Source organism: Polyodon spathula, chromosome 14 (genome assembly GCF_017654505.1).
Source record: "Polyodon spathula isolate WHYD16114869_AA chromosome 14, ASM1765450v1, whole genome shotgun sequence".
NCBI lineage: Eukaryota > Metazoa > Chordata > Actinopteri > Acipenseriformes > Polyodontidae > Polyodon > Polyodon spathula.
The window spans coordinates 31,648,689-31,672,346 of record NC_054547.1 but is presented as its reverse complement, the minus strand read 5'-3'; the positions used below and the strand labels follow the sequence as shown (position 1 = coordinate 31,672,346).

At 37.9% G+C, this 23,658-nt stretch overlaps 1 protein-coding gene across 4 annotated transcripts in view; it reads right to left on the bottom strand.

Annotated features, from left to right (window-relative positions):
* The window catches only part of LOC121327028 (collagen alpha-5(IV) chain-like), a 44,997-nt gene that overhangs the window by 10,366 nt on the left and 10,973 nt on the right, over window positions 1-23,658 (bottom strand). For all 4 annotated transcript variants that reach the window (XR_005951523.1, XM_041270790.1, XM_041270792.1 and 1 more), the window contains exons 2-31: window positions 16,176-16,232; window positions 14,483-14,572; window positions 14,120-14,164; window positions 13,705-13,749; window positions 13,316-13,378; window positions 12,750-12,803; window positions 12,293-12,319; window positions 11,649-11,729; window positions 11,392-11,454; window positions 11,272-11,307; window positions 10,692-10,736; window positions 10,486-10,560; window positions 9,961-10,005; window positions 9,418-9,477; window positions 8,997-9,041; window positions 8,737-8,790; window positions 8,609-8,650; window positions 8,415-8,499; window positions 7,362-7,397; window positions 6,908-7,072; window positions 6,554-6,646; window positions 4,970-5,065; window positions 4,645-4,715; window positions 3,595-3,783; window positions 3,192-3,360; window positions 2,667-2,759; window positions 2,054-2,158; window positions 1,754-1,851; window positions 1,383-1,533; window positions 343-456 (exon numbers count right to left, since the gene is read on the bottom strand). Coding sequence is in view for 3 of the 4 variants with exons in the window: in XM_041270790.1 (XP_041126724.1) it covers window positions 343-456; window positions 1,383-1,533; window positions 1,754-1,851; window positions 2,054-2,158; window positions 2,667-2,759; window positions 3,192-3,360; window positions 3,595-3,783; window positions 4,645-4,715; window positions 4,970-5,065; window positions 6,554-6,646; window positions 6,908-7,072; window positions 7,362-7,397; window positions 8,415-8,499; window positions 8,609-8,650; window positions 8,737-8,790; window positions 8,997-9,041; window positions 9,418-9,477; window positions 9,961-10,005; window positions 10,486-10,560; window positions 10,692-10,736; window positions 11,272-11,307; window positions 11,392-11,454; window positions 11,649-11,729; window positions 12,293-12,319; window positions 12,750-12,803; window positions 13,316-13,378; window positions 13,705-13,749; window positions 14,120-14,164; window positions 14,483-14,572; window positions 16,176-16,232 (2,392 nt within the window). In the remaining variant the exon portion in view is untranslated. The remainder of the gene's footprint in view (window positions 1-342; window positions 457-1,382; window positions 1,534-1,753; window positions 1,852-2,053; window positions 2,159-2,666; window positions 2,760-3,191; window positions 3,361-3,594; window positions 3,784-4,644; window positions 4,716-4,969; window positions 5,066-6,553; window positions 6,647-6,907; window positions 7,073-7,361; window positions 7,398-8,414; window positions 8,500-8,608; window positions 8,651-8,736; window positions 8,791-8,996; window positions 9,042-9,417; window positions 9,478-9,960; window positions 10,006-10,485; window positions 10,561-10,691; window positions 10,737-11,271; window positions 11,308-11,391; window positions 11,455-11,648; window positions 11,730-12,292; window positions 12,320-12,749; window positions 12,804-13,315; window positions 13,379-13,704; window positions 13,750-14,119; window positions 14,165-14,482; window positions 14,573-16,175; window positions 16,233-23,658) is intronic.

The following is a 23,658-nucleotide window of genomic DNA, read 5'->3' as shown; positions in this document are numbered from 1 at the left end:
TTCTTTTGTTTGAATGACTGGTTTACAAACCATTATACATGCATTAACACACAATTGTAACTCTGTGTCATTTTTAGAACAATATTGTGTTATCAATTTTGGAGTATTTTTCCATTTCCTTGTTCTATTTGAGATTTTGACTTTTTTCAGGGGAACTGAACATCACAATACATTAACCATGAGTGGATTTGACAAGTCTTTTTTTATATTAAAGTAATGTTAAAGGCCAGAACACTTAAAGGACAGTTACCCCCAATTCGTTTCAGCACAGCCGTATCTGCCTTCATCAAGGGGAAGAAAAAACAGAGTGAGGTGTACAGGTCTCTAACAGGGTTCACCAACCTGAAACTCCAATGGGTCCTTTTGAACCCAGATAGCCTGCTGGCCCCGAAGATCCTTTCTGACAGTTCCCTGGAATGCCAGGCTGACCTTTTAGTCCTGTAGGACCCAGATCCCCTTTTTTGCAAAATAAACACAAAAATACACGGTTAAAGATTATTTCTTCAGTGTTATTAATTTGTAATAGTCTTCATACTGTATGTGTAGTTCTTATGCTACTTAACTAGTTCCTCAGCCACCCTTTTCACACTACAGGAATAACAAAGCATCATTGCATTGATTAATGCATACTTGCCAACATTTGGAAACACTTCAGTGGGATGCTCCTGCCTGGGGAGGGGGTGGGGGGGAGGTTATAAGCATCATAGACATGCGAGGAGTCATACGCAAAAAACACTCATTATCATATAATAGACGTATCCCCCCCAACTCAACCCCACACAATCTTCATGACAGTAAAAATAGACATAATGAAGCGTTCTTCTCTTTGTATAAGTTACTGATCAGCAGATGTGTCAGCTGCACGAAGAGCACAGCGTGTGGTTTTCACTAACACTACTGTGCAGAATAAATGATTTTTTCTTCTATGGGAAAATATCGGGACTTTCTTCCTATGCATCGGGACGCAAGATATTTGCTAGGAAATTGGGACTGCCCAGCCATACAGGGACTGTTGTCAGGTACTGTATCTTAATGTCTCCTTTCAAGGTTTTTTCAAAGACTAATTCACAAGTCAGTTGCAGCAGAGTAGTTGTTATTCTTAGTTTACTTTGTAATGTCTCCATGGGGCTGAATATAGCTGAATATAAACATAACAATTGTTTAAATTATTAAAAACACACCCTTGTTTTACAAACCTGGCTCTGTTTTTTGAAGACAATACGGGCATAACAAATAACAAATACAATATTGTATTTGTTCTCCGAGTATAGTAATGCAAAATACCCAGAAGAACCATTTTGTGTTTTTGACGGAAATGGACCGAACTTTTGATAGTATTGGAAATGCAGTACTCTGGCTCTTTTTGTTGTATAATAGGATACCTTTAGGGCCTGGAGCACCCTCCTGTCCTGGGGATCCAGGTGGTCCTGGACTTCCTGGGAGTCCACCAACCCCCTCGGGACCTTCAGACCCACCATCCCCAGGAGGACCGTGTCTGCCTTTGCTCCCTGGAACTCCAAATCCCCCATTGCCCTAGGATAAATAAATGCAAAAATACCACTTTTTTTATTATTCTGTTTACTGAAAATGTTCCCTGGTTACTGCACCTAATCAGCACATCATGACATGATGTAATTATTGCAAGATTTAATATTACAGCACTTTTTGCTCACAGGGATGACCATTAACAGGACTGGAAAGGTGTGAGGGGGGTGGCAGTGTAAATGAACACTATACTCCACCCATTTCAGACCTTTGGCCCGGGGTCCCCTGGAATGCCATTTGGTCCGGTTCTTCCTGGCATTCCTGGTCTTGACGGGGGTCCTTCTGCTCCCGCTTGTCCTCTATTGCCTGCAAAAATCAGGCAATGTCCTTAATGACATTAAAAAAATAATCCTAATTTTATACAGTTATACAGATTAAGTTATTTGAATTCGTACTGTAAAAAGACTGATTATTTTATTAAGTAAACTTTAATTAACCTATAACTATGACGAGTGAAAGCTTTGTGAATAAGGCCCGGTATTTCAGTGTTCATTAAGAACCGACCTACCTTTTGCTCCCGGTGGCCCACGGAACCCTGTTGAAGCAATGCCCTTTTCACCTTTAGCACCAACACTACCAGGGAAACCATCCCGTCCAGTTGCTCCAGGTGTTCCTACAATATGAATTACCACTTCATTGTAAGCACGTCACTTTATGGGATTAAAATTGCTCATTTTCTGAGTTACAGAAATCTACAGAGGTTTTTGCCTTTCATACTTTCCAGTTTTTTCAAGGGTCCGTGGAAGTATTTTGCTAGTAAGGCCAGATATGTCGCATTTACAGTTTTTCTTTTGCAAACACTAAGGTAAATTGCATTCTGGCATAATGAAAAACCATGGTGGGGTGCAATGACAACATAACAAAACTTGCACTACGTTAAATCTGAACTGAATTATCAGAATTATCATTGCAGCTCATGTTTCCATGCCAGCATACATTGGGAAGGGAGAGGTTGATCAGTATTGTTGGTTTGAATGGAGCTGAGGTGGGTGCTGACATTACATAAAAATAACTATTAGACATTAAGCCACATGAGTGGACTTTGGGGCACTTGACACCCTGCTGTAAAGAACAAGGACCAAATGATGGTTTGTTATATGAATATAACCCTGCATGCTCACCTGGCTTGCCTCGTTGTCCAGGTACACCTCTCTCCCCAGGTACTCCAAGCGGCCCGGGGGAGAATATAACGTGGCCTGCATCTCCTTTCTCTCCTGAGACATAACAAACATTTAGCACTGATTACTATGCAAAGATTAAGCATGTAAGTGGGCATGCAAGATGGATGCACTGTATTTTCCAACTCCTATGCAGCCACATGAAGAAAAAGACTAACCACCATCATAATGGCTATGCACATTTTATTCCTCTCTGAAAATCCATCTTTGTTCTTCAGCTTGCGCCAAAGTAAGGACATTATACATTTATCAACATTATATTTAAAAATAATACCACAACAATAATGTATCTAAAAAATATTTGCTTCCTAATAACAAACTGTGGCTTTTCCTATGACTGACATGTTTTAAATGTCATTCATGTAGGAATGCAGCTGTCTAGCATTTGCATACAAGCAAGGAGTAGTGGAAACATTGCTTCATGTATCTATGAAGAGTACTGGATCTAAAACCTGCCCTGCCACAAACCTGCTGGTCCTAGTTCTCCAGGCAGACCAGGAACTCCTTGTCTTCCTTTATCCCCGATAGTACCTGCTGAGCCATAGCCCACTGGTCCTCGCTCTCCCATCTGCCCTGGAAAACCAGGGGTTCCTGGGGAACCAGGGTAGCCTTGGTCACCTTTTAAACCAGGAGGTCCCTGCAAACAACACGATCACACAGAAGGCTCTGGTATCAGGACTTCTATTTAGATATTTACACCCCCTTCAGACAGATAAATGTACCAACAATCCATGATTGTAATGCACAACATGCAAAAGATGCCAATTGCTGTGATGCAGAAACAGCTTAATTCATGCTTGTAACTTTATTTAAACAGTTGCAAATACACAATATATAAATACAAATCGGTATATCTTGCTGGTATACTGACTGGATTTCCTTTTGCACCCGGTGCACCTTGAGGCCCGGGCTTCCCAGGGATTCCATTCAAACCATCCCGTCCTTTACTGCCTGGCCATCCAGGCAAGCCTTTCTCACCCCTGCTCCCTGTGCTATTCATGTTCCCTGGGTCTCCCTTTAGCCCTGGGGGGCCTGTTTCTCCTGGTACACCTGGAAAGCCCTAGAAACACAACACAGGTTACTTCATCGAATGATATTACTGAACACCACGCCAAATATCTGTATTCAGTTTTAAGGCGAATACAGTGCTCCCTCGCTATAAGGCTCTCGATTATAAAGCTCCTACAGCATGTTCCCCAATTCCCTATACTAGGGATTCATGCAGCATTTCCACAGTAAATACAGTACCGGTGTTGTTCAAACTGTAAACAACTTCTCAGTCTAACTTCCATTTCTGTCTCTCCCTTTTCATACAGTATCTGAACTCAAGAAAAGCTGTGTTGACACTTTATAACACAGACATCTTATTTAGCATTTGTTTTCTAACTAAATAACTATTAGGTATATTACGTGGTTACCTTTCCTAATGTATTTACTGTTTTGCTGCGAAAGGAGCTGCTGCTTTCTCCGAGAGACGAGACGCTTCAGATTCGCTTCAGCCCCGCTACGACAGCCAAACCTAGTGTTGATTAAATGGTGCTTTATGCACGGTTAATTCAAGGAAAGTTACATTTTTGCTTCACTATATGTGCATTATAGAGAGAGAGTTATTTTATTTTGCATTTTAGTCAGGTGCGTGTTGTTATTTATAATGCCCTTCGGTTATAACGTTCATATTGTGTGTGTCCCGAGAAACGCGTTATATCGAGGCAGCACTGTACATACATTTATTTGAAGAGCAGTCCCAGTAACTTGGATTATATTGAAACACCCCGCAGAGTGGTAGTGCCTTTAGTGGGTGAGCCACTGGGAGCCTAATGTACTCTAAGTTGAAATGTTTGTTTTTACACAACTGTAGAGATGAGGAAAGGACATTTTGGCAAGGGTGACTTCCAGAATAACAGGAATTGAAAGAACTTACTCGCGGGCCCATAGGCCCTGCTGCTCCTTCAGGTCCTGCTGAGCCTTTGGGACCTGGATCTCCTGATACACCTGTAATGTCATATGGTGAAGTGTGTTGTTTTCAATCTACATCCAAGATTCAAAATCTCTGTTCAATTGTTAACACAGAAGCGGTAGTCTTTTTTAATGTTCAAGAGGTCTTCAGTCCCAGCTACTGATCCTTTTTATATCAAATATAAACAATGTTTTTAGAAATCAGGTGAAAATGCAAGTCCCCTTGCACAGGAAATTCAGCCACCTGAAGACAGAAATTTTTTATGGTTTCCAAATCTTTAATGGTTTACCTGGACGTCCTTCAGGGCCAGGTTTGCCAGGGGGACCAGGAGGCCCTGGGATGGCTGTGGAAAATGAACATATTCTGCACTCATCTCCTTGGTCACCTGGAGAAGAAACATGTCTCATTGCAACTAGGAAACAAAGAGCTTTCTGCAAAGAAAACAGCACAGTCTACGTTTCAGTAACAGACCTACGATCAAACTCAAACCCAGAATGCTAACAAAGGTTTTAAAATCCATTTCATACCTGCTATTAGCACTGGAAATATTATCACTTATCCCCCAAATCCCATTCCCTTCTCTTATGTTTAAGGTCTTGTTGATCTCAGCTTGACTTTATTCTAAACTTGATATATGTACATATGGGAGCAAATTGTTGCATGAACCAGAACTTGAATTAACATAGAAAAAAACTATTGAAAAACCAAATGATTCTGAGCACAATAAAAGATGGACTAATAACCATGGTAAAAAAAGCTAAAGTAACACAATGTATTTTAAATCATTGGTTGTCAATCCATTCATTTTATGTGGACCTAAGTTGTTTCTTGATGGGTTTATAACATTGGCTCTGTTTACAACTATAACAGAGGTAGTATGCTGTGGTTGTTGCACTACTATTCTTGAACAAATCTACTTGACCCTGTACCATTTTACCACGACATGAGTTTACAGCAGACTTCTAATGCTGTGCCAGTTGTGTAATTTTATAGTAATAAGGGGGAACTATGCAAATTTTTCGGACGTCACACATCATGAGAACTGTGTTATTTATTAAACACGCACTGCATTAAAAAGGGTGTTTACAATGACCTTGCTAGACTTTATAATGATGCTACAGATGCGTTCGATTTTACTTACCTAATTGTGAATATCTGAGTTTACAGCAGATATAACTGGACGGTTCTACTTGTCATCTCTGCTTTCTTTTTTTATCTCTGAGGTTAAATGTAATTAATTGCTTCCGGTAAATGTTTCTGTTAAGATTCTGTCAAAGCACTAAAGGAGATTTGTTGTGCGAATAGGCTACTGCTACTAAATCCATTGAAGTTTGTGTTACCAGGTTTCATTGGCCCTTTTGTTATTTGTTCTGAAGTTGTGCGATAAGCATTCCTCAACATGAAACTTGCAAGAGGATTACAGAAAATAAGGAAGTACATTTCTGTCTCAGTTAGATGATGGTTCTTCAATTTGTCCTTTAAATTTGATGTATTTTGACTCATGGAACAATGTTAATCGTACCAAATTGGCTTACCCCCCCCCCCCCCCCCCCCCCCAGCCGTTCAACACTAAGAACACACATTTCCATAATCTAGAAAAGTACAGTACGATGATGATATGATAACATCAAAACTCTAGAAACAGAAAGTTGCATCTGGGTCCCAAAAGTCATTGTAAAGACAGCCACAATTCCCAGATATAGTATGCCCGAAGCATTTTACACAAATATCTTAATTAGGACCAGAATTAAACAGTGAAATCCTGCATAACTACCTGTACACAGAAACAGTACTGTAATAATGAATCACTGTATTAAAGTGGCATTATATTACCAATAAAAATCATCCAGGAATTAAAAACATGAATGCTAACCTTTGGGTCCCGGTAGCCCTTTATCTCCTGGAGGCCCCATCCTGCCATCAGGCCCAGGAAACCCTGGTGGCCCCTCTTTCTGCGTAACACCACCTGTCAAACACACTCTGTTAATTTAGTTTAGAAGACACTGGAAGTGTATACTTTAAATTTCATTTGATCATTGCAACTTTGATTTTATCCACAAACACCGGACACACTTAATCCATCCTTAAATGATGGACGAGACTCTGACGGAGGGAGTTTGCAAGTTAATATCTGAACAGTGTACGAGTTCTAAATGTTTTCAAGGACTGCTTGTTAACTGCAAACTTGCGGCATTTTACATTATAAAACTGAAGGAGCCATGAATACCTGGAAGCCCTTTGGCCCCTGGTGGTCCAGGATACCCTGGGAATCCAGGTGGGCCCTCTGTTCCTGGAGGCCCACGAATGAGTTTCCCTGGCTCGCCTCTGTCTCCTTTCATACCAAAACCACCTGGGGGTCCTCTCGGACCAGGGTTACCGGGGTTCCCCTGCCCTAGAAAAACATAAGTACTTAATTTCCATTGTACAAATTTATTGTTTAAAAAAAAAAAAAAAAAAAAAAAAAGTAACACAACAGTAACATGTTTGTTTGTTACAATAACATGCAATAAACAAATTGGTGAATATTGTTTCTGCTCACAAATACTGGAGTCTTGACTTGATACAGTGGAAGCTCGTTTAGAAACTATGATGATATACAGCATTGGTAAATTTGAAATTTAGTAAATTACACATGATTTTATCTTCTAATATCTCCAGTTTAGGCAAAATCAATAAGATACCTGGGTTTCCTGGTAGACCTTGAAAACCTTCGGGACCTGCAAAATGACATGACAGTTTGGAAAAAAAGAACCTTTAAAAATGTACTGTATATCTATAACCTTTTTTTTTTTTTTAATAGTAACTCAAACATAGATTAAGGCTAAAAGTTTCTGTTTCTGAAAGTACCCAAGATTTAAACATAGCAAATGTTGTTCCAAACTCCTCTGGTATGGTAATAGTCTACCACTGAGATGCACCTACTTATTCCTGTTAATTCTATTGTATCTACCATCTCCAGGTATATATATATATATCTTAGCTCAAAGAGCCAGCTGCCCAACGTTTTGATATGTTGTACATATCTTTCTCATATATATATATATATATATATATATATATATATATATATATATATATATACAGTGACAGTGCCTTGCAAAAGTATTCAGACCCCTGACCAATTCTCTCATATTACTGAATTACAAATGGTACATTGAAATTTCGTTCTGTTCGATATTTTTTTTTAAAAACACTGAAACTCAAAATCAATTATTGTAAGGTGACATTGGTTTTATGTTGGGAAATATTTTTAAGAAAAATAAAAAAACTGAAACATCTTGCTTGCATTATATATATATATATATATATATATATATATATATATACATACACACACACACACACACACACACACACACACACACACACACACACACACACACACACACACACACACACACACACACACACACACATATATATATATATATTATATATATATGCTGGTGTAGCAGCTCGTCCTCATACCTCCACAGTGTCAAAAGAGATTCCTTTTGGAAACCTTAAGCCTCGACCTAATAATATTACTTGATATAAAACACAAATATTATTAAGATAATAACTTGTGGGGGTGGTCATCATTATGTTTGTCTTTTGATTTTTGATACTGCTTGTTTTAAACACAGGAATAAGGCTTTTTGTTTACACTGGTGGGCCTTCAGTGGTGGATAGTGACCTGAAATGCTGCATCTTGATTGGCCAAGGCAGTGTCCATCACTATTCACTCAACTCACCTGGTTGACCACGCAGACCTGGTAGACCTGATGGGCCTGGAGGTCCACGCTCCCCTTTTTTAGAAGGGCCATTTAGTTCTACTACCTAAGAAGCGAGAGAGAAAAAAACAAAAATCAGGTATACAAGCACTTGGATTTCATTTTTGGCTTGCATGTTGTCTGTTCATTGTAGTTTAATAAAGGCAAGTACTTACATCACCAGGAAGACCTCCAGCGCCTAAAACACCCTTTTGCCCCTACATTTAAAGACAGCAAATCAGTGACTTAGCCTTTGTAAATGTTGATGTAATTGACAGGAAACAGAAGTATTAATTGTAGTTACTTTAAATCCAGGAATCCCAGGAGGTCCTGGATTACCGGGATCACCTTTCATACCCTGCAAAGAAATGACCATTAGAATATCCATGTTGCACTTGTTGAGAATCCATCTGTATGCCACTGCCAATAGCACTATAGCATGATGACTGGAGAACTTGGGTTCCAATCCCATCACCGCTCTTGTGTAATTTACTTGAATGTACAATAAAGCCTGATATTGTGGCATCTCAGTTGTCTTATGCTATTTTTCCCATTATACATTACCGGATTTCCCGGTTCGCCAGGCATACCGTCCTTTCCAAATTTTCCCTTAAAAAGAAACAATTCATTAGACAACATGAGCTTGGAGAGAATCCCCTGCAGTATCACTCCTCATTTCAGCTCAGTGCAGGATTTGTGTGTAACATTTACAAACAAATGAACACCTTTGTTGCAGATGTGTTCAGTTTGTTTAGCCACAGATATCTGGTACATCCTGCATTGTATGCTGGATGTTGTATTAGCTCACAGCCACTGTAAAATGGGGTTTTACAAAAGCACAGTGACCTCTTGTGGTCATATGTGGAGTTTTCCTAAAAGGGAGTTTATTTACAGTAGGTCAAAATTATTACAGAGAAAAGGTTTTAAGAATAATGTTTTGTTTTTGTTTTTTTTAACAGCTTATTGAGAAAAACATGTATTCTACCTGGTCACCCGGCTCTCCTCTCTCACCATTCTGACCCTTAATTTGAAATCCATCAAACCCCTGTTATGAAAATAAAAACATCCGTCATATGACAAAAAAATAATAACAATTGACCTGATTGAAAATGGTTTGAAAAAACTAAGATACACTCTGTTTTTCACTTGAGACTATACTGTCCTTACACACAAATAATAATAATAATAATAATAATAATAATAATAATAATAATAATAATAATAATAATAATGCTATGAACTCTAATACTCTGTAGTACGACTCCCTGTGGAGTGGGTGGGTTTTACTGGAGGGTTTTGTTTGTCTTGCTTTGTGTTTAAAAAAAAGAGAGGCTACAATGTATGCTATAAAAAGTTTTAAAAATACACCAGGTCATGATGGCTGAAATAGAAAATTGTATACGAAGTGAGTCTAAACAACAAGAACACATCGTTAGTTAATTTTCGACCCATACTTGAAGACCTGCTGCTCAATTTAAAAAAGATTAAAAAAGCATTCTCATGTGATATCTGATCACGCTGTACTCACAGGTGTACCTGTAGGGCCTGGGTCACCTGGGTCCCCTGGATCTCCCTGTGAAAACATTACAGTAATTCCACATTTAAAACACATTTATGAAAGAATCGCTTGACATTTCATTCACCCTGCTATATTAAACTTGATATTAACCCTATGATAAAACTACACCCATTGTCTGTATGCTGAACTTTCACGATTTTGTCTGTCAAATTCGCATCGGTACTTACTTTTGCAGTACCTTGATCACTATAACATAATAGTTTGCCATAAACTCCAATCTAACCACCTGGCATACACTCCAATCTATCTCTGCTTGGCATACACTCCAATCTAATTGCTTGGCAGGCCCTTCTAAGACTCTTGTATTGGTAACTCTTTGCATATACTGTACAACATCATATAGGTATATATATATCTCAGATATATATACTATATATATATAATACGCATATTATATATATCTATATATATATATATAATCTATTTCCGACAGACAAATTGAGAGAAATCTCAACATATTCATTCAAACCTCACCTTTAAGTCTTTAGGTCCTTCTACATATAACTTTACTCCACGTGGACCAGGTGCGCCTGTTGGACCTCTGAAGCCCTGTGGAACAAAACAAAAGCATGGCAAATGTTAATTTGCATTAAAACACAAACAATAAGTATTACCACCGTTGTTTCGTACCAGTTTACAACTCAACTTGTATATAAATCAAAGCAGGTTAAGGGCTTTACCTTTGGTCCCTGGGGTCCAGGGAATCCGGCTGTCCCTTCAAAGCCCTGTGTGGAATGACACAAATCTTATTGAAATGCATGCTTTTTTGTGCAATACCTCATTTAATCTGTAAAAATTGCTCATATATTGCTATGGAAAGTTACTCCCTGTTAACTTGTGCAATTTTACATCTCGACAAATACACTCGACTTTAATTTTATGGTCTTTCATCAGAAAAAGGTAAGAGGAATTAAAGGTGTCAAGGAAAATTTACATTAAAATCCTTAATGCTGTAATTGTTAGTTTATGCAAGATAAAACTAGTTTCATATCATACTTTTCTGTACCTTAAATGTTCTTAATCATGTCCAATCTAATCCTTCTATAGCTATGATCTGCACCTCTAGACAGGGTCTGAAGAGGCTATAGAGTGGTATACTGTGACTTTGTTTATTCTTTGCTCAAGGCTACTCAGGTGTCCATCATATCCTACCATTGCTTTCTATGAATTGCTGTTATACATAAGTTGAACATTCTAGTCCGATAATTATGGTACACGCTGAATATCGACATACTGTAAAAACACACTTTACACACATACCTTAGGTCCTGTGTCTCCAAGGGGTCCAGGTGGCCCCTAAAAGGACAATACAAATGAGATAATGTATTCCCATCTTATTGTGTGTTTGTTTCTCAATGCATTTTTAATGATTATACTCACAGGAAAGCCCTCAATCCCAGCTGCCCCTGGTGGGCCTGGCAATCCTGGGGATCCTGGCAAACCCTTAAACAAAAGGAAGATTTCATAGACTATTGCTTTGGACAAGAGCCTACTCAAACCTCTTAGTGTAAACATGTATATACGTATTGATCTTGCTCAATAATTTGATAGGAAAACAATACATACAATCTTTTATTTTTATTGTACAATATTTTTATTTTATTTTATTGCAGAATGGAATGTTTTATTTGACTTACCTTCAATCCTGGCAATCCTGGCAAACCAGGCTTTCCTTTCAACCATAAATCATTGGGTATTGGGACAAACGGACGAGACCCCTGTGTTAAAAACAATACACATTAATAAACAGCAGTTTAAAAGACTGAAACCTCTGCTGTGATAAAATACCTAGAAAATATAAAAAATAACAATAACATTCACTTTTATAATGAGCTTTTTTCTCGCAAAGCTGTTTTAACAATATATTCTCAGGATACTGCAACTTACAATATGACTGGAAAAGTGTTGGAGGGAGAACTTCAGATCAGATCAGTACAGCCTATATAAAATGGGAGGAGGGTAGAGGTTGTCCTTTCTTATTTCCAGCATGCACGCATACAGAGTCCTATAGCTGTCATCTTTACCTTTTGAGATTTCATGTGGTCTATTTTAATGATATAATCTAAATATGATATCTAAATCCCATCAAAAGAGGCAGATCTAAATACCGTAAGATTTCTAAACCTGATTTTTCATGGAAATCATTTAAATGTTAACAAGGGTCAATAAATCAGGGTGAATAACTAACATAGAGTTAAAGGGCAGCCATTTAGATCATTAAAAAAAAGACTCCTGTATGTTATGCAGAACAAATACATATCGGAAATAATTCAGTTCTTACCGGTTGTCCTGGAACACCTGGACTCCCCTAAAAAATAAATAACAGCTGTTGTAGCTAATTAAACTAGATATCCGCTTTCAACACACAACACAGCTATGGCCAGACTTTTTGCATCACCTATAATTTTAAGATTGAGACAATTTAAAAAAACTAAAACTATATGAACATAATTTTTGACATTTTATTTAACATCATGGAATCAAAGAAACATTATATTGCAAAAGTCTACCGGAAGTCATAATAGTAGTACAGTATTTCATGTTAGATTCTGAAATGTCACATATTTTAATTGTTATCAGTTTTTCATCAAGTATATGGAAAACAACAAAGCGGTATGTAGTTCAATATGTTAATGTAACATTATTCAGCAGGTTTCATTTTTGGCCATATCTGGACAATATTGTCAGTTTTATTGTGATTTTGCCAATGTTTATGATGTAAGAATGAAAGAGCTTACTGGTTCCCCTTGAGCACCGGGTGGCCCTGGGTATCCTGGATATCCTACATCACCCTTGAAGAGAACAAAAACAAAACTATAAATAAGCATCTCCCGGCCAATAGTGCTCTCCCACAACGAGGACCCTGGGAGTTCCCACAGTCTCGAATTCAAGATAGGATACCCACAATGCCTTGGGAGTGTGTACTAAATGGGCCGTTGCCTAGGTCACAGTATTTTTAAATGTATGAACATATACATTAATGAACAGATTCAAAGAAACCTTGTCTAGGAATAGATTGGGATTATTGAAGTCTACTAGTCATCAACATCACTTTGACTTTACATTAAAATGTGAAATTAAAGGTTAAAAGAAAACAAACAAATAAAAAGTTTTTAAAAAGTAATTTGAAGTAAGTCTTGAGCTGCATACCTTAAATATCATGTCCACTGAACAGACCAGCTCACACTATTAGCCTTGTCCACAATACAGCTTAAACTGACTTAAATCAACTAAACAGTTAACAACCTCTCACAACCGTTTTCAACAATGGATTTGGACAAAGTATGGACAAAGTCTTGTTTACCTTGGTTCCATTGCATCCTGGGATTCCTGGAGGACCCATCGGACCTCCAATTCCCAGGGTTCCCTACAAAGAAACATAAATTCATGTCATTAGTGGTCTATGAAAGCAGTAACTATGACCACTCTGGCAGAGAAAGATAAACCAGTCTATAATCCATTGAGTTCAGGTCATATTATTGTGGTTAGATTCGTAGATAGGTGCATGGTAAACAGTATTACTCATGTCTTATATGTAATTATTAATATGTAATGAAACTTTTTCAACATATTTTTTTCCCCTTATACTGGGAGATGAATGGGGCGCTCACTGTAAAAAGAAAAACACAAAACCACTACTTGAATTCAGTGTCTACAATAATTGCTAATGAAGATTTTTAAATATATACTTACTGGGAGACCAGAAAACCCTGGAAAGCCAGGTGTGCCAGTTATACCCTAATGTACAGTAGAGGAAAGGAAAGGTTTGGTTAAATTGGCAAACCAGTGGCTCAGCTGAAATGCATGCTCTATAGGGCTGCAGTTATATCCTGTCATATCTGGTTTGCAACACTTAAACAGGAGGATATTATGGACAAAATGAGTTCTCATGACTAGTACTAAACACTGTAGTGAGAAGGACAAGACAGTCAAGCTTACATTGTTAAACATTTTAGGAAACAACTTAATTTTACCGTAAAAAAAATAAAAATAAATTAATTAAGAAAGTCACATTGACTGTCATTACATTTAATTTATTAGCAGATACAGCTAGGGCTTTTGCGATGTATAATCTAACAACAGTAACCAATAAGGCATGAAATCTTACCCTTGAACCTTTTAGCCCGGGTGGCCCTGTCCTTCCAGGATATCCCTAAAGAGGCAAATAAAAAGCTTGACTAATGCTAACATAACATTCAGTACAAATACTTCTAACACTATTAAACACTCAAGGTAATCTTAATATTTACATTGAAACATCTGGTATGAAAAGTATTATTAATACTGTTAGACCGAGCCCGGATCCTGATTTTATTTAGCATTAATTAAACATGTCTTAAGATAAATGACCTGCTAAGCCATTTAAACTTATAAATATAGTCGTTCTCATGCAAGCTCTCACAGCAATAGACTAACAAAATAGGATGTAGATTGTACAGACGTACATTGCGTGAAATATTAGTAATACCACCTGTGGACCTGCACTTCCAGGAGGACCTTCTTGACCGGGGAAACCCATCGGTCCACTAGGTCCCACGGGCCCAGGGAACCCTCGCTCACCCTACAGTGGAAACAATTCACAGTTCTAATCAAATACCATAATCTGTGATCATAAAAGCGTTATAAACAAGGGTACAGACATGCGGAAAAATAAAGAGAAATATGAACTTCAATATTGTTCTTTAAGATGCAAATGCATACCGTCAGTACATTTTTAAAAGGAAACATTTTTTAATAAAAAGGCTGGAAGGCGACCTAAACGTATGACTTATTACAGGGGAGTGGAGTCTCCGGGCTTTGTCAATGATCTTCGCAATCTGAAAGTACAGTGCCACCAAGTAAAGTAAGTATATTTTATCGTGTAGTCTCTTCCTCTTTGTAAAATTCTCTACGGTTTAACTCTCCTGACCCCCCTTTATTAACACCCTGTCTTCTTATATTTAAAAACGAGGTAAAAATTTTTTTCCTTTTTTCTTTGACGACTTACTTTAGAAAAATATATATATATATATATATATATATATATATATATATATATATATATATGTGTATGTGTGTGTGTGTGTGTGTGTGTGTGTATATATATATATATATATATATATATATATATATATATATATATATATATATATATATATATATATATATAATATACACACACACAAACACACCAAAGTTTAATGAAACAGTTTCAGAGTTTGCTTATTTCAATTAGAAGAAATGCCACTTGTTGAAACTGGCCAGATGTGTGAAATTATTTGGCGAACAAAAGGGAGTTCAAGGAATTATACATCTGGCTAACCACAATTTGGCATAGCCAGTTTGAGATGGCTATGTCAGTACTTGTCAAAACCTGGATAGCAGCTAGTCAAGTGTTTTTTGTTCCCCATGGGATTGAAATACACATGCCTTCCAGTTATTTGTTCATACTCAATCCATCAAATAATTTAGCTTTGACACCCTAAACAAAAACTTTCCAAGTCATACAACAGCAGACAGAAATATATACAAAGGCTTGTCACTCGTGGAGTTGAGCTGCTTCTTGTAAAATCACTACTGACTGTTTGATTTATGAGGAAAGTTATTTAAAGTTATTTACTGTAAATACTCACTTTTAACTGCCAGTTAATGACTGCAATTTTCTGTTAACAATGTTATTATTATTTATTGGCTGAGTGACAACATACATTTCTATCTACACTATGTTGTTATAGCACATTTCAAGCAAATATCATTACACTTGAATCCTAGAGAAGAAAAAAATGTGCGTGTAATTTCACAAGAGGTCATGTTAAGCTGTGAAATGGCTTCCTATGAAGCTTCATTAAGACTACACATTCATAGAATGAAACTTAGAAATTCTGTGAAGTACTTACATTTTGTAATGTTTGGAATTCACATAAATGGTTCTTTGTTTCATTTGTAGGGCCACTGCTTTTAATAATAATCTTTAGTATACAGTAGTCTCGTTATTCAAATGCACTGGTTCGAACTGACCTATGATTCACATCATGCAACCATAATGAAATGCATCCTTGACAGCAAGTGTAGAATATGAACTTCTACATTTGAAATTCTGTTTTTATGTGAAAAACATTTACAGCTGTCTGAAAATGTTTTATCTAGTGGCAGAATACAGTAAAAACAATTGTTATCTTTCTCACCTTGTCTCCTTTTATTCCATCGCAGCGACATCCAGATTTCCCCGCACACGCACAGCCCTGAAACGCAACAAGAATCCTAGTCAGACACAACCTTTTCATCAGTCATGTGTACAAACCCCAAGGGTTGAACCCTGATCTTGCACTGAGAGGCAGACAGCAGGAGAACATATTCCAACCAGCATTTTGTGTGTAACCTCTGAGGTGGATATTTGCTGTGGAAGCTGCTTTTTCAATGAACTTCCTAGCAAGCAAGCCAGGCATTACACAAAATAATTTACTACTTTGAGGAAAAATAATGAACCCTTGGGAGCACACACGGTTTACATTGATTTTCAAATCTGAGTCAATTACATCAGTGCAATCAGTTAAAATACAAAATGGCCACTACCTTCAGGTTATAAAAAAGTTCTGCACTGGCCTGTTGTGTCACTAAGGGTACAGCAAACTGAGGTACTGGGTTCAGCACTAAGGGTACAGCAAACTCAGGTACTGGGTTCAGCACTAAGGGTACAGCAAACTCAGGTACTGGGTTCAGCACTAAGGGTACAGCAAACTCAGGTACTGGGTTCAGCACTAAGGGTACAGCAAACTCAGGTACTGGGTTCAGCACTAAGGGTACAGCAAACTGAGGTACTGGGTTCAGCACTAAGGGTACAGCAAACTGAGGTACTGGGTTCAGCACTAAGGGTAAGCAAACTTAGGTACAGCAAACTCAGGTACTGGGTTCAGCACTAAGGGTACAGCAAACTCAGGTACTGGGTTCAGCACTAAGGGTACAGCAAACTCAGGTACTGGGTTCAGCACTAAGGGTACAGCAAACTGTAGGTACTGGGTTCAGCACTAAGGGTACAGCAAACTCAGGTACTGGGTTCAGCACTAAGGGTACAGCAAACTCAGGTACTGGGTTCAGCACTAAGGGTACAGCAAACTCAGGTACTGGGTTCAGCACTAAGGGTACAGCAAACTGAGGTACTGGGTTCAGCACTAAGGGTACAGCAAACTGAGGTACTGGGTTCAGCACTAAGGGTACAGCAAACTCAGGTACTGGGTTCAGCACTAAGGGTACAGCAAACTCAGGTACTGGGTTCAGCACTAAGGGTACAGCAAACTCAGGTACTGGGTTCAGCACTAAGGGTACAGCAAACTCAGGTACTGGGTTCAGCACTAAGGGTACAGCAAACCAACTGGGTTCAGCACTAAGGGTACAGCAAACTCAGGTACTGGGTTCAGCACTAAGGGTACAGCAAACTCAGGTACTGGGTTCAGCACTAAGGGTACAGCAAACTCAGGTACTGGGTTCAGCACTAAGGGTACAGCAAACTCAGGTACTGGGTTCAGCACCAAGGGTACAGCAAACTGAGGTACTGGGTTCAGCACTAAGGGTACAGCAAACTCAGGTACTGGGTTCAGCACTAAGGGTATAGCAAACTTAGGTGACTCTTTTACTAACATGTCCCTAACCCTGCCGCACTACCTCTTATACAAGAACATCCCATGTGATCAGCTTAAAGTGCCTTGAAAACAACCCAACTCAAGCACCATAGGATGTACGCATTAGCATGTGACAAAGAGGAAAAGTACATGTACTTCATATTCAAATACATTTGTGAACGATGTGCTTTTTTTTATATATGATAATCCAAATAAATGGCACCTGTAATTCTCTTCCCAGATACATCATTTTATAACTGCTTTTCTTAAGATTTGCTAACATCTTATACAGTGCTCCCCCTTTATAACGCTGGAGTTGGGAGCCATAGTTAAGAGACAGTGCTATTTGTGTTCCGCCATATAACAAGACTACTAGTGCTAGTGTAATGGCATTATGGGGCAAATGGGAGCCATGACCGTACTGCCATATAACCTGTTCTGCAGTATTAATGGCTGCCTTATAAAGGGGGATCTAAATCCTTTATTGAACAACTGCTGCTTAAGATTATAAACCTTGCCGAAATGTCATAAGCTTAACTGTGTAAGCCACTTGATAAAGGAACAAAATATTTTGGGAATGCAACAAATCGAATCGTTATTGCAGGCAGACTATACAAAATGAAAAGTACATGCTGTATTAGAATACATTTTAAAACATTAAACATTTTTGGAATGATTAAAATGCAGAACTACATCACACTGCGTTAAAGATTGGTAATCTAGCATGCCCCAGAACACTTATCAAGCTTTGAGAAGTAGGTCAGACCTCACTGGAATTTAAGATAATACCAAATCAAGTTTTAAATCTAGTAGTTTTTTTTTTTTTGTTTTGTTTTGTTTTTTTTTGCAAAGTAACAAAAACGTTCCCTGTTAAAGCATTGTTCTGCAGTCTGATGAGTGGTATTGTCTGCACAGGTCAGAGACAGAACTATCAATATTTCAAGAGATCACTGATTTCCGTTGTTTGGGTTTGTCTGAGGTATGTAACCCAGTGACTCAAAATCTCTCCAGGAATCACAGAGATGCATGTAGTCTGGCATAGCTGGGGACTGTATCTGAGCTTCATCATACAGTGTACAACCCAGGGGCAGACAGTGACGTAAAATGCTTGTTCAGTACTTTTCAGTCATGCAAGCAGTATCCACAGTCACTGTTTATAAAATATAAGCTCCTTCCTATCTTATCCAAATAGCCTTTCCTCAGTGCAACTCCCACATGAGAGAAGATAATGACAGCTATGAGTGAAAACCCATTAATATTCTTCTAATAGTATTCTATGAAAGGAGAGTTGACCAGGACTTTAAATACATTTTCTTACCATTTGTTAGCGCAATAGTTTCACACTTCTGTTAATATGTGTGTTAGTACTTCTCTGGGAATAAACATTCTCACTGGCTCACGCATCACATGAGAACACACATTTCTCAAGAAAAAGCATTTGATTATAACATGGTAGCATGATAACACGTAACTATCCAGAAATAAAAATTACAGTATCAATATTAATCCTTGACAAAACTATTCATATTTGTCCTGACTAAAAGCTTTCAAATTTCAAAGTAGATCTAAAACAGCATATTTCAGATTAAAGTGTTATGCTGTAAGTTTTTGTTTTTTTAAGTAAATCTTCATTCCCCTAAAGGAATAATATTTCAGTGTGGCTCTACAGTACCTCTGCCAGGTTCTTACTGTGTACGCACCACATTTGAAAGATAAGGCTTACTTTAATGTCTAGACTTATATCATATTGCTCTATGAGCTGTTGGTTCTGCCAAGAAAGATTACAGATCACACAGTCCTATTAAATATCAGCTTTGATTTTTGTGTGTTAAAAAGTGCCATTAATGCGTTCAGACCAGAATCGTATTTCAGGTAATTGATGCCATAGCCACTGTTCTTCTCCAGAGTAAGGAGCAACCCAGATCAGCTCTGCTTTTTACCCACTCTGAATGTGTTTGGTGTCTGGCCAGAGGAGTTCGCTGTTGGGTGATGAGGAGAAGGGGTCTGCTGCGTGACTCATCCTGAGCTCCCAGCGGCAGCGCTTAATTGGATGAGCCACTTGGGGACCCCAACAAATGTATTTAAAAAAAAATAAATACACACATAAATATCGAGATAATCATCCCCTTACTAAACCCTTGATCTGATAATACACCTAGTACACCAATGCAAAATGCACTAATGCTTTTTTGTTAAAAACAACATTCTTTATGGACCTGTATATAAGGGTGAAAATGCTCATCCTTAAAGGATAAAAGCTTCGGTTTTCATTCCTCTTATGTGTTTATCAGCAGTGCTGGAAAACACGGGTAGCAGAGAGTGCGTCTGTGCATATTCTTTCACTTTTAAGTCTATATTACATGCCATTGGGCTCACAAGTGTGTAGATAATCTCTTCATGTCTTCAGTAATAAAACACAGCTTCAATACTTTTGTATGGAATGTAAATCATTTTAGAATTTGTTTCGTTGTTTTTGCTGGCAGTGTAAACAAAATGCAGTAATATGATCACACTATTAAAATCTATAACTTATAATCTTATTTCTCCTTTTCTCTGTACATAAGAATAAAATAAAGGATAGATTACACTTATACTTTCTACACAAAATTCAATGCATACACACAGGTCATGTGACACAAACCGAAAACTTCAAGTTTGAAGCATTTGTTTGTTAGTGGTATACAGTATTACATTAGGCAATTAGCATGACTGGAATTAAGTGGGCATTTTTACATCTGGTAACTGCATTGGATTGAATGGATTGATTCATTGCAGACCGGACCATTGCATTTTTACCTATTTTATCCAAACAACCAGAAGTTGACAACCTTTTTACAAAAAATTAAAAACAAAACCCATGAATGCAAAAACAATGTATAAAAATATTTCTTAATGACATTATTCATAAATATTGATCCTAATGAGTCTTACACCCCTATCAGAGTCAGTAGTGCAATCCAAATGTCATTAATAAAAATAAAAGTACAAGATTGAAAAGATTTCCAGGTATAGTAATGTTCACATGTATCCTCTGTGTTACACTGATGATTAACAATTCCCATATGTGTTATGAAAAAAGTACTATAATAAAGTACTGGGTGTTTTCTTGAGTAATTCCCTTGGTGTCAATTTGAATGAATGCGTTTGATTGATATAATCACTGATTTGTAATGCTTTGTGCCAGCTAATGTGCAATAAAAAGAAAAATATATATAAAGAATGCAGGTATGCTCTGTCTTCTGGTTCCAAGAAATGGGCTAATGCAAGTGAAAGCGATCTATCACAACCAGGATCAGCAGGAGCAATTCAACAGCTGTAATTCAAATCTAGAACTTCGGGGGGGAGGGGGATTTAAATACCACAGATTGTATTCATTGTATTTCATGCCAAATGGAAACATATTTACAATACATGTTCAATGCATAACTTATTTCATGTAGAAACTATAAACGCATGTTTTAAAGTTGTACACCTTCAAATCTTCCTCATTATATTAATCTAAATGCAATCTCAAAACTTTATAAATGCGTACAAGACCACAAATCATGTTAAGAAAGAATTACATTGCTTAACCTTAATAGTACATTATTTTATTTAGTAATAGTTTTTGTTTGTTTGTTTCAAATCAATCAATTCATTTTTATATAGCACTTTTCACGTAAAACATCACAAAGCACTTCACATAACAAAATTACATTAACTTTAAAAAATATATATCGAAACTGTTTAATCCAAACAAATTCAATTTACAGCTAAACAAATTCACATAATGAAATTGCACATTGTAACTTTTAAAGTATTTTTTAAGACGACTCCGTCCAACCCCTCACTCCCCCCAAATAAAAAAAAAACACGAGGAGGACTGATACCTGATGCCTGATGACTGACTTGAAGAAGGGTGACGATTCACTTGAAGAGGGATGAGGTCTGATGTCTGACGATTGACTTGAAGAGGGGTGAGGTCTGATGTCTGACGATTGACTTGAGGAGCAGTGAGGTCTGATGTCTGACGATTGACCTGAGGACAAGTGAGGTCTGATGTCTGACGATTGACTTGAGGAGGGGTGAGGTCTGATGTCTGATGATTGACTTGAGGAGGGGTGAGGTCTGACATCTGATGATTGACTTGAGGAGAAGTGAGGTCTGATGTCTGACAATTGACTTGAGGACAAGTGAGGTCTGATGTCTGACGATTGACTTGAGGAGGGGTGAGGTCTGATGTCTGATGATTGACTTGAGGAGGGGTGAGGTCTGATTTCTGACAATTGGCTTGAGGAGAAGTGGGGTCTGATGTCTGACAATTGACTCGAGTAGGGGTGAGGTCTGATGTCTGATGATTGACTTGAGGAGAGGTGACAATTGACTCGAAGAGGGGTGAGGTCTTATGTCTGAATCGAGGAGAAGTGATGATTTACTCGAGGAGGGGTGAGGTCTGATGTCTGACGATTGACTTGAGGAGGGGTGAGGTCTGACGTCTGACTCGACAGGTGACGATTGACTTGAAGAGGGGTGAGGTCCTAAAATGGACACGTACTAACAAAAAATAAAGTAGTCTCCTGTCCATATCGTGGCTCAATTTACATACAGCACTCTAACAGGGACCATAAGAGGAGACTAGACAGACAATGCATTAGACTTTCTACAATTTCATCCCTAGTTTCTGAATGCCTCGCCGGCAAAATGCAAAAGGCCCTCAGAAATCCTTGCTTACTTACCCTAAACCTAATGTAAGTTAATTTGATTATTCAACTAGTGTGTCTTTACTGAATGTTTACATTGCATGCCAGTGTAGGTTTATGTTTGTATGGCAAACACCGTCAGTGTTAAAAAATAACCCATCACAAATATTGAAAATGTATTCCAGTTTCTTCGTCTCACAGGCCAAAACAAGCCACCACTTTTGAAAAACAGAAATAGTACAATGCTGTTGCCAACAGTATGGCTCTATAAACCTAATTCTCAAAACTATTTATTGCATGCATCAGTAACACTGAAAGTGTATAATGGAAGCATGTTTGTGTAAGTACATGTTGTATCAAACAGGCTTTTTTAAAAATGAAAATTCAGTACAGTTAATTTGAGGTTATTGTTAAAAGGGTCCTACTTGTAGAAATAATACATTCCTGCATTCCTGACAACAGGAGAGGCTATGTTTAAAAATAGCTTTACTGTCTAAAAAGCAGTATTCAATGATGCTCTTCAAAAGCCACACAGTAATCACCATTTAAAACAAATCTACCATGCCAGTGAAAAAGCTTTATTACGTCAATCAACAGGCTGTGCTTTTATTCACGATTTCTGTAATCCTGTTAAGTAATTATATTGTGATTAAATATCCCATAGGCTATGCTGGCTGTCTTTACTGTGGCTGCAGCCAAGGCTATGGTGATAAACTTAAACAGTATTTACATGATTGATTTATAGATTTATATGATTTATAGAAAGGTATGCACCGCTGTGCAAAATTCTTGAACACGTTCAGGAGTTACAATGTGTATCGATGTTGTGAGCACCAGCGGGTTACTTTGGGGCTCCACTGGTGTCTTCTGTTGTTGTGCTGCTTTGATTGTTGTTGTTGCTGTTTGGTTTGGTGGGGGGTTGCCAGACATGTTATTTAGTGGTCCTTGATTCGCGTTGACAAGGGTCTTCAAGAACTTGTGATCATGGCAACTCGAGATGAACTGTGCATGGGCAGCTGGTGTGAGGTGTTGTGGTGGCGAGTTCATCACATTTACCCAGTGGTTCTCAACAGGGGGGCGTGAGAAGTGACCAAAAAAAAAAATATATATATATATATATATATATATATATATATATATATATATATATATATATTATATATGTGCCTTTGAACAGGGTATGGTAGTATGTGCCAGGCGCGCCAGTTTGAGTGTGTCAAGAACTGCAACGTTGCTGGGTTTTTCATGCTCAACAATTTTCCGTGTGTATCAAGGATGGTCCACCACCCAAAGGACATCCAGCCAACGGCAGGCCAATGGTCGAAAATGACTCATTGATGAAAGAGGCCAAAGAAGGCTGACACGAATTGTGC